General features: G+C 36.2%; 1 protein-coding gene across 21 annotated transcripts in view; it reads left to right on the top strand.

Annotated features, from left to right (window-relative positions):
* Positions 1–1031: 1031 nt before the first annotated feature.
* Positions 1032–10743, top strand: part of LOC149535417 (cell division cycle 20.2, cofactor of APC complex-like) — a 94097-nt gene continuing 84385 nt past the window's right edge. For all 21 annotated transcript variants that reach the window (XM_089803061.1, XM_089803057.1, XM_089803053.1 and 18 more), the window contains exons 1-2: positions 1032–1575; positions 2409–2702. In XM_089803061.1, the coding sequence (XP_089659187.1) occupies positions 1492–1575; positions 2409–2702 (378 nt within the window). In that variant the 5' untranslated portion in view covers positions 1032–1491. The remainder of the gene's footprint in view (positions 1576–2408; positions 2703–10743) is intronic.

The following is a 10743-nucleotide window of genomic DNA, read 5'->3' as shown; positions in this document are numbered from 1 at the left end:
AAATCCTTCAGTGGCCAACCCAGCTCGGTAAACACTGATCCTGAAATGATTTCCTGTGTTAACCAACAGAAGCTTGGTTAACACCACAAACTTGCAAAATCCTTTCGAAACCGAGTGAACTCGGTGAATACTAGCTCTGACCAACTTTCCTTCCTTAAACATGAGAGCTCGGTTGACACTGCTTTCTACCATAATTTCCTTCGACGCCCAAGTGAGCTCGGTAAACACTGTCTATGCAGAGTAATTTCCAAGAATGCTTGGTAGACATAAAAAATTGCCTTGCTGACCAAGTGAGCTCAGTAAGCACTGTCTGCCAACTGATATGACATTTGTGTAACATTAAAGACAACACACAATTAGACAATTGTATCCAACAATAATAATAATGAGAAATAGTAAAGGTAACATTTGTATTGATGCATCTAGCCTATACACTAATGGTGCATGCTTGCCATATTTTTATTGTTAGAGCAAAGTATGCTCTAGTTATTCTTGTTATCCTTCTTTTATATGATGAAATTAAGTGAAAAAATGAATGTCCTTAAATATTATGACACATCACCATAACACATGAAACATATGCTACTTCGTCTTATCGATTTGTAGAAGGGGGCAATAAAAACTGGAATTTTAAATTAAGACTTTTATGTTCAATGGCCATTCTTATGTTCCTTGGGATTGAGTTAGATTGATTTCAATCTTCTTCAAATGATTTGTTACTTGATAAATGTTGATCTTGAAATAAGAGCAAATTTTTGAAATTAATTGAAATAAGGAAAAAAAGAAATATAAATAGATATAAAAGACAATGAACCTATAGAAATTAGCTCAAACAAAACAAAATAAAGATATAAAAATCAAGAAAGAATCAAACTTTACACATAAATATTATACACATTGATAAACTAATATATAAACAAATTCCTATAAAACTAAATAAAATAATAAAACTAGCTCAATATTGTACAGATCATCAATTTAGGAAATAGTAGAAAACCGTGTAAAAAAACCCTGATAATAGAAACAATTACTTGTTGAAAAAACAAAATCACGAGAAAAGCCAGCTAATAATAGGGCACATAGTCAATATACAAAATACAATATTGGCCGTTGTGTCTCTGACCGTTGGGAGCCCGAAAAATATATATATTGAAATTTGAATTCTCTATATCTTCCCATCCATTTATTCCTCCATGCATTGCTGTGGTCTAACAGATATCTGAAATCTGCAATTTACAGGCTTTCACTATCTTCACTGACTTCGGCAATTGGCGATCTGATCTCTTGTATTTGCGAACAACATTTTGATAATTGTGGCGATCAAATTGAGTACCCATTATTTTCTGTACAGTAGTTTTTAGAAAATAAACTATAAGCCCTGTATTTTTTCGTTTTTTAAAGTGTGTTTTCTCTGCATTATTTTTCCTTGCATTCTCTGTTTTCTGTCTATTTTTCTTTCCGCTTTTGTAGTACAGGTTACTTCATCTAAATATGGCCCACGAATCTACTCGCGTCTGGAGGACATCCAAGAACAGACTCCCTCTGCAAGAACATCTTACAATCAGACGGCAGAATGTACGTATTCCCATCAATATGTTCAATGTATAATAAGTATGCGGTATCGGTTTTTTATGGTTGCATTCCGAATCTGGGTTTTAAATACATGTCATGTGCTGGAAGCTTTGTTTGGGTATTCACAATTGGATATGTAGTGTCTGCATTGTGTATACACAATTTGTTAACGTACATTCTGCATTAAAGGTTTTGGTACTAATAATCCGTAAAGGGTTTTGAAATAATTGACGAGGGTTTTAGCCTCCACATCATGTATCGGGGTTTGGTATGTATCTGTATTGGAAAATGCTATTTAGATTGTTTTTATTCTTCATTGGGATTTAGGTGCCTATATTCTGTGTTGAAGTCTTGCTTTAAATGTTCTGTGTTGGGATTCGGATGTGTCTCTTCATTGTTGGGGTTTATGACTATCTATTCTGTTTGATTCTTAGGTTTTTTCTTTTTTCAATTTTGGGTGTTTAGTGCTTTTAACCTCCGCAAAGGCTTCTGTATACCGAATCCTATTTTTGAGTGTGTAACATGTACATTCTGTTTAGACTCTTGAGGTTCTGATGTGTATTCTAATGTTCTAGTATTCTGTATTGGGGTTTTGATGTATATTCTACATTGGGGTTTTGGTCCATGTATTGGAATTTCCATTTATGACCGGTGTATTGGGTAATCTGACTATTTATTATCTGCATTTTGATTTTTTGTGGATTGGGATGTATGTGTTTATATTTTGCATTGCCATTGTGCTACGTATATCCTGTAATGGGATTTACTGTATTGTGGGTTTACTGTAATTATTTTTACTTTGATCTCTTCATTTAGGTTGTTTCCTGTCATTGCAGAGTGATCGGTTCATTGCCCACAGGGGCTCCATGGATTTTGATGTTGCTCGATATCTGTTAACAGAAAAGGAGAAAGAGAACAATACTAGTGATACTCCATCCAAGGAAACATACAAGAAGGAGCTTGCAGCGAGCTTGTTGAAGGACAGTAATATTGGCTGCAAAAAATCAAGAATTCTGACCTTCACAGAAAAAGCACCAGGTTCTCAAGATAATTTCCAAAGCCTCTTTTCAGAATGCGCTTCTACTGGTTCTGTGCTTAAATCCAGCAAACTTCGCCGTTATGTACCTCAAGTAAGTGCTCTAATTATTTGTTATACTTTGTTAGATAAGACTAATGTCTGAGCTAATTTGTTTTAGGATTTCTTTTGGATCAATGTGGAGATTGCTTTGATTGACCATGGCTTCTAGTACGTTCAGATTTTGAAGTGTGTGAAAAACAGATAAACTCTAGGTTGGATCCCTTGTTTCAAAGACCAAGCTATCTATCCATCTTCTGTTTGTAGGATATAGAAAACTAGTTGGATCAGGTATTGGGTTCCTGATCTAAGGTTTGAGTCTCTCTTTTATGATTGCGTCATGCCTCATGTTCATTGAGTTGTTGTTTGATTATCAACTGGATCTTCCTAGGTTGGTTTTCTGATCGACTTACAATGTTATGAATTATTCAGTGACTCCTATCTCAGGTTGGCATTGAAGTCTCAGTGTTTTATTTGCTGATATTGGGATTAAGCTTGGGTCTCTTCCTAGATTAGGTTTTTGATAGACTTACAAAGCTATGAAGTATTTGCTGAATCCTATCTCAGGTTGGTCTTAAGAGTCTCAACAACTTCCTCAGGTTTATTTTATCTAGACCTTGGGTTTCGGCTTGGGTCTCTTCTTAGATTATGTTTTTGATAGAATTATAAAGTTACAAAGTATTCAGTGAATCCTATCTCAGGTTGGCCTTAGAGTGTCAACTCTCAACTTCTTCAGTGCTTTGGGGATAAGGTTAGTGCTTTGGCTTTGCGGGTTAGGTCTTCATTGCACATTTAGTGCTGCCAATTAAGATTTACCATGCCTAAAGGTGTAGTGCTTAATGTTCTCACTGTCTTGTTCAATTAAATAGAATGTATGAGGATCAGTTAGATCCCTGAGTGTATTGAGTTTAGGTCTCTACCTATATTCTTAGCCCCGAGTGCTATCATGGACCAATGTGTATAACTATCTTGCTTATGAATCTCAAAAAATTATAGATTAATCTTTGTGTGCATCGGGAATGTTTCTGCAACAACGATGCAGCTATAGTTGTGATATCCAGTTTGATTACTAGACTTGAATTCTGAACATAGTTGTAATTCATTCATGTAATACAACAATGCTAATCTGCTGCCTCTTCTTGGACCGAGATCAACATGCAATACTTAGAGGTCAAGAAATCTTGTTCATAAAAGAGAAGAAAACTAGTAACTTAGTTTTAGTATGGCAAACTGATGTAAGCAAAATCAATGTATGGAAAATATGTGCACAATGCACATATGGCCACCATATTAATCAGTTTTAATTAAACAATAGATTAAGGTGATTCATTTTTACACATAATGACCTTAAGTTATTTTAAAGTAAAAAGGACCTTTTGAGCAGGTAGTGGTATCATTGCAAAGGTCATGGTTATAATGTTGCATCAAAAAACCAAAAACACTCAATTGCATTGGAAAATGCACAAATACAAATTTCATGAAGTGGAATATGCTGGGTTAAAAGTTGAACGTTATATGACTTGTAATTCAAGAGAGAGTGTTTTGCCAAAATGAGAAGATCAATTTGAAATGTACCTGATCAGTTTCATCTAAGAATAGTGCCAATTCATCCAAAATTAGCACCCTGCTTGCTTCTAACAGTGCATCCTCCATATCAATCCTTTGCTCTTGAGTTCTGACCATCACTTAGAGTTTGGACTGGCCTCTGCAGATGGAAAGCGATTCATGGTGAGTGAGAATATCAGCCTTAAAATATTTAGTGTACAATCCAGCAATTCTCAACCTAAGAGTTAATAAGAATGCAATCCAGCTTTGGTCACTCTAATTCTGACTTCATCTTCACTGGGATTGAATTGTCCAAGACCAAATGCAACAACAGCTCTTATGTAGGCATTACCACATGCTTAAAGTACCACATATAAATTTTACCTTTGGTATTTAAACAGACAATAGATGCAAATATTTATATTAATGTTCTGAATTTTCAACTTCTGCATATCACCAAAATCAGTCGATGGGTTTCAAAAGTAGCATACAAGATGCAAGCATGATGGGACTATTTAAAGTTTGAAACATTTTGAGCCTAAGATGTTTCAGATCTCATCAAACAAGGCAACAAAATTAATGTTGAGAAAACAAATTTTAATATGACAGGAGATTCATGCTTCTACAGTGATGCTAAAATTAGTTTTGAAGGGGCCTAAAAGCACAGCGTATACTGTGTGGAGACAAACCCACATTACTTCATTGTCATTCATTTATGAGAGCAGCACAGAAATATGAACAGTAACTCAGATCTATTAAGTGCTGCAAAAGCCTTTCATTCCTATCATTTATTAATATCAGAATCTGAGTCTGGGCAGATGCCATAAATCAAGGATGTGTTCTCCGCAGGATCATCAAAGGAAGCTATCTGATATCATGAAGTTTGATGATATTTTCATACCATGTAGCTACAAAGCTGACAAGTTTCGTATATTTGGTACGCAAAATGAAAATGCTAAAAGTTGTTGAGTTTATAAGGATCGTTTGCAGATGTATTTCCATTGTCATTTTGGTATATCCTTTTCAAATGCATCAATCTCCTCCTATATATATATTGGGAATGACACATGGAGAGACATCCTCATGAGCATGAGACATGTCTATCCATTATAATTAATAAAATAAAAAATTATATAATATCTCATATATTAAATATATATAATTAATACACACACATATATAATATCTCACACTTAAATATGTAATATATATATATATATATATATATATATATATATATTTATTTATTTATTTATACTATAGTCTCATAGGTTTAACGGACTGAAGCTACCAAACATCATCAAAATTTTCATCTTAGATTTCCTGAGCATGCTAAAGCATAAAAATACAATGGGAGCAAGTAATAATCCATTTTTAGAAGAATGCTATATCCATGCCAAGTAGCAAATGTGACAAGAACCAGAACCATTGAACATTTAGTATAGTAACATAGTACATATCCAATAGTGACATTCAAAAATCAAAATTCAAATAGAAATTCAAGTACCCATTTCAATGGTAGTTTGGTTGCATAATGGTGAAGGTGTGGGTGCTCAGGTACTCCAAGTACCTAGTAAGGATGGGTACTTCGAAGTTTTTGGGTTGGGGGTGCGAGTCCTCTGGTTGCATTGCAATTTAGACAGCTCATTTGAGGTTACTACCAGTATTTAAAAGGCATGTTCCTGCAGTGGAGAATAGTGGGATAGTGGAGGAACATTTCATCCATGTCCATTAAATGAATGACTATTTTTTAGGGGTGACAAATCCCATGTTGTAGTGATAATAACTTCATACCAGTTGATTAAACAGTTTAAGGACATTCCTGGGCCATATGTGCCTATAGGGGATGTTTAGGGGAAATTCTGTTCTAATTTGCTAATGTCGTTGCCCTTTTCTTTTGATGAGCACAATGGATATTTTTGTGGCACAATAGAACCAGTCAATATAGTATTTCCATAATCATTAGAAATTTATAATAATGCTAGATGAGAATACCAAGTCAAGACAATAGTTATCTTTTCTCAATGAATAACTAACAATTTGGACAACTCATATGAGATGACTACTAGTGTTTAACAAACATGGTCCTGCAGTTAACAATAGGTGGGATATTGGAGGAACACTTCATCTCTGTTCATGAAATGAATGAGCATTTTTCGGGGGCAAAAGATCTCATGGAGCACTGATAATATCCTTATAACAGTTGTCTAAATTGTTCAAGGACATTTTCAGGTCATATGTGCCCATAGTGGATGTTGAGGTGACTCCTCAAAATCCTTTAACAGAAAGATAGTCTTTGATGAGCCTCTTTTAGGTAGCACATATGGTGGAGGAACATATCATCCCTATTCATAGAATGAATGAGTATTTTTGGGGGGTGAAAAATCCCATGGAGCACTAATCACGCCTGTTGTCTAAATTGTTCGAGAACATTCTCAAGCAAGATAGTCTTTGATGAGCCTCTTTTAGCTAGCACATATAATGGAGGAACATATCATCCCTGTTCATAGAATGAATGAGTATTTTTCGGGGGTAAAAAATCCCATGGAGCACTAATCACACCTGTTGTCTAAATTGTTCGAGAACATTCTCAGGCCATCTGTGCCTATAGGGGAAGCGCATATAGTGGAGGAACATTTCTATTACAATAATAGATAAGACGTCTATTATTAGTTAATGGTTATCTTTAAATATCTTTAGCTTTAGTTTGCTTTCGTTTTTTGCTTTCTCTGGAATAGAATGTTTCTATTCTTTACGATCGTTTCCTAAGGAAACATTGTCTCATTCTTTTGTATAAATTGACCTTTCGGTCTCTGTTATTTATAAGCAAGTATTTACCAATTACCTTGTAATATGGTATCAGAGCTAAATACTTAAATTTTTTCGGAAAAATTTATAATTTCTTCTTGAAATTATTTGTTTAAATTTTTCCAAAATTATTTCAACTAATTTCTCCAAAACCCACCTAGGGTTTTTCTGCTTGGAGAAATTCCCGAATTACGGGTCTGCAAATCGCGTGGAAATCGTGGCCATTTTTTGAAGACTCGCATTTTTGGGGTGAAAATCTGCATGTTTCTGTATCAAATCTTCATGCTCTTAGCCGCCTCAGTCTGTCATCGTGCTCTGATTCTTGGTGGGTTTTTCGAGAGCTCAACTGGGTTGTCGTCCGTTTTTTCTGGGTGCCTCGATTTTTGTGCGCCAATTTTCGAACCAGCAGATCTAGAAAACGACATTAGATTCCTTCTGGGTTTTTCAAGCTCTCTTCTGGGTCATTCTCTGATTCTTCTGGGTCTTTCGTATTTTTGCCTCGAAGAACGTGCCTTCACAGATTTTCATTGAAAAACGTGCCATGGCATCTCTGACAAATATTTTGCTCGAGTATAATTCCAAATTCAATGGTTGCAATTATGGAACCTGGAAGCAGCGCATCATCGCAATCTTCGAATATCGAAACACTGATCAACTTGTTCTGGGTGTTAAGCAGCGTCCGACTTCTCCGCTTCCTGATCAAGGCGAAGCTGCATTTTTCGCCTTTTGATCTGTTTCTATTTTTATGGGTTTGTTGATTTTCTCCTCAAAAATCATTTCAAGTTGTCTGTAATACGCAAGGTTGTGTGAGATTCTGGGTTTGTTGATTTTCTCCTCAAAAATCATTTCAAGTTGTCTGTAATGCGCAAGGTTGCGTGAGATTCTGGGTTTTACCGTTTTTTCCACAAAAACGAAGTTTTGTAATTGCAATTTGTTTTGGGTCATAGCACTCTTCTGGCAAAGCTTCTTGGTTTCAAACAACACTTATGCCAGTCTTTTGATATGACTGACCTTGGGCTCATGCATTATTGCTTAGGTGTTGAAGTTTGGCAACAGTCTTCTGGTATATTCATCTCTCAGTCCAAATATGCCAAAGCCTTGTTAGACAAATTCCGAATGCAGGATTGTAAACCTGCATCTACACCTATGGAGAAAGGTCTCAAGTTATCAGCCAAGTCTGATTCTCCTTCCGTTGATGATACTACGTATAGGCAACTAGTAGGCAACCTCATCTACCTATCTGCTACTAGGCCTGATATCAGCTTCGCAGTCAGCTATATTTCACGCTTTATGACAGCTCCTAAGGCTGATCATTGGATGGCAGCAAAGCGTGTGCTTCGTTATGTGAAGGGCACTTCTGATTATGGACTTCTGTATTCTCGGAGTTCTAATCCTAAACTCAGTGGGTTCACAGATTCAGATTGGGCAGGCTCTGTTGATGATAAAAAGTCAACATCTGGATATGTGTTCAGTTTGGGATCCGGTGCAGTCACATGGACCAGCAAGAAGCAGCAGGCAGTTTCTCTCTCTTCTACAGAGGCTAAATATAGAGGGACTGTTAAGGCAGGATGTGAAGTTGTTTGGCTTCGTCGGATGCTTGGGGATATGCAGATGTCACCAGCAGGACCGACTACTCTGTTTGTTGATAACGAAGGCGTTATCAAGTTAGCACGGAATCCAGTCTTCCATGAATGAACCAAGCATGTGGATGTTCATTGTCATTACATACGACAGCTGGTTGAAGACGGGACTATAGATCTGCAGTATGTTCCTACCTCAGATCAGACTGCAGACATTCTCACCAAGCCTCTTGGTCCTGATAAGTTTGTCAAATTCAGAGGACAACTTGGTGTGTTAGATAGATTAACCATTAAGGGAGGGTATTACAATAATAGATAAGACGTCTATTATTAGTTAATGGTTATCTTGTAAATATCTTTAGCTTTAGTTTGCTTTTGTTTTTTGCTTTCTCTGGAATAGAATGTTTCTATTCTTTACGATCGTTTCCTAAGGAAACATCGTCTCATTCTTTTGTATAAGTTGACCTTTCGGTCTCTGTTATTTATAAGCAAGTATTTACCAATTACCTTGTAATAATTTCATCCCTGTTCATGAAATGAATGAGTATTTTTGGGGGGTGAAAATTCCCATGGAGCACTGATAATAACCTCATACCAGTTGTTTAAATTGTTCAAGGACATTCTCAGGCCATATGTGCCCATAGGGGATGTTGGGGTGACTCCTCAAAATCCTTAAACAAGAAGATATGCTTTGATGAGCCTCTTTTAGCTAGAACATATTTGGAGTAAAATTGTGCTAGTTTTAGCCATTCCGTGGCCACTTCTTTGGCGTTCGATGTCACAATCTAAAGACTTCATCTACTAAAATTCTATGGGGGATGTTTAGGTGAAATTCTTTTCTCATTTGCTCATGAACATTGGCCTTCTCTTTTTATGAGCACGATGAATATTTTTGTGGCACAATAAAACTAGTCAATATAGCATTTCCATAATCATTAGAAATTTAGATTAATGCTAGATGAAAACACCAAGTCAAAACAACAGTTACCGTTTCTCAATGAACAACCAACAATTTAGACAACTCATATAAGATTACTACCAGTGTTTAACAAACATGGTCCTGCAGTGGACGATAACGGGATAGTGGAGGAACATGAATGAGTCTTTTTGGTGGAAGAAAAATCCCAAGGAGCACTGATAATAACCTCATATCAGTTGTTTAAATTGTTCAAGGACATTATCAGGCCATATGTGCCTATAGGGGATGTTGAGGCAACTACTCAAAATCCCTAAACAGAAAGATAGGCTTTGACAAACCTCTTTTAGCTAGCACATATAGTGGAGGAACATTTCATCCTTGTTCATGCACTGAACGAGTATTTTTGGGTGGTGAAAAATCCCATGGAGCACTGATAATAGCCTCATACTAGTTGTCTAAATTGTTCAAGGACGTTCTTAAGCCATATGTGCCTATAGGGGATGTTGAGATGACTTCTCAAAATCCTTAAACAAGAAGATAGGCTTTGACAAGCCTCTTTTAGCACATATTTGGAGTAAGATTGTGCTAGTTTTAGTCATTCATTGTGTTAGATGTCACAACCTAAAGACTTCATCTACTAAAGTGCTCATCATCAAAGTGGGCAATGTTTGGTTTGAGTATTCTTATCCATATATTTATTTGCTACCAGTGTGGACTCTAGATCACAATCTTAAACTTCCATTGCCTTTTTGTGGAACATTTTTGTGTTCCAATAAAAGTTAGATTATGGGTTTGAACTCACCCTGGAATCTGTGAGGTGACTAGGTAGACCTTATTTGGAGATAGATGCATGGACAAGAAGATAGGCTTAAAGAGCCTCCTATAGCTCAGCACATATTTGGAGTAAGATTGTGCTAGTTTTAGCCATTCTGTGGCCACTTCTTTGGTGTTAGGTGTCACAACCTAAAGACTTCATCTACTAAAGCGCTCATCATCAAAGTACTCACATTCTTAAATGTGGGCAATGTTTGGTTTGAGTATTCTTATCCATATATTTATTTGCTGCCAGTGTGGACTCCAGATCACAATCTTAAACTTACATTGCCTTTTTGCGAAACATTTTTGCGTTCCAATAAAAGTCAAATTATAGTTTTGACTTCACCCCGGAATCTGTGAGGTGACTGGGTAGACCTTATTTGGAGATAGATGCATGTACAAGAAGATAGGCTTGAAGAGCCTCCTTT

The sequence above is a fragment of the Cupressus sempervirens genome, chromosome 10, assembly GCF_028749045.1.
Source record: "Cupressus sempervirens isolate cs-2001-9-10 chromosome 10, ASM2874904v1, whole genome shotgun sequence".
Lineage (NCBI taxonomy): Eukaryota > Viridiplantae > Streptophyta > Pinopsida > Cupressales > Cupressaceae > Cupressus > Cupressus sempervirens.
Note: the sequence above shows the minus strand (reverse complement) of the source record. Positions and strands in the feature narration are given on the sequence as shown.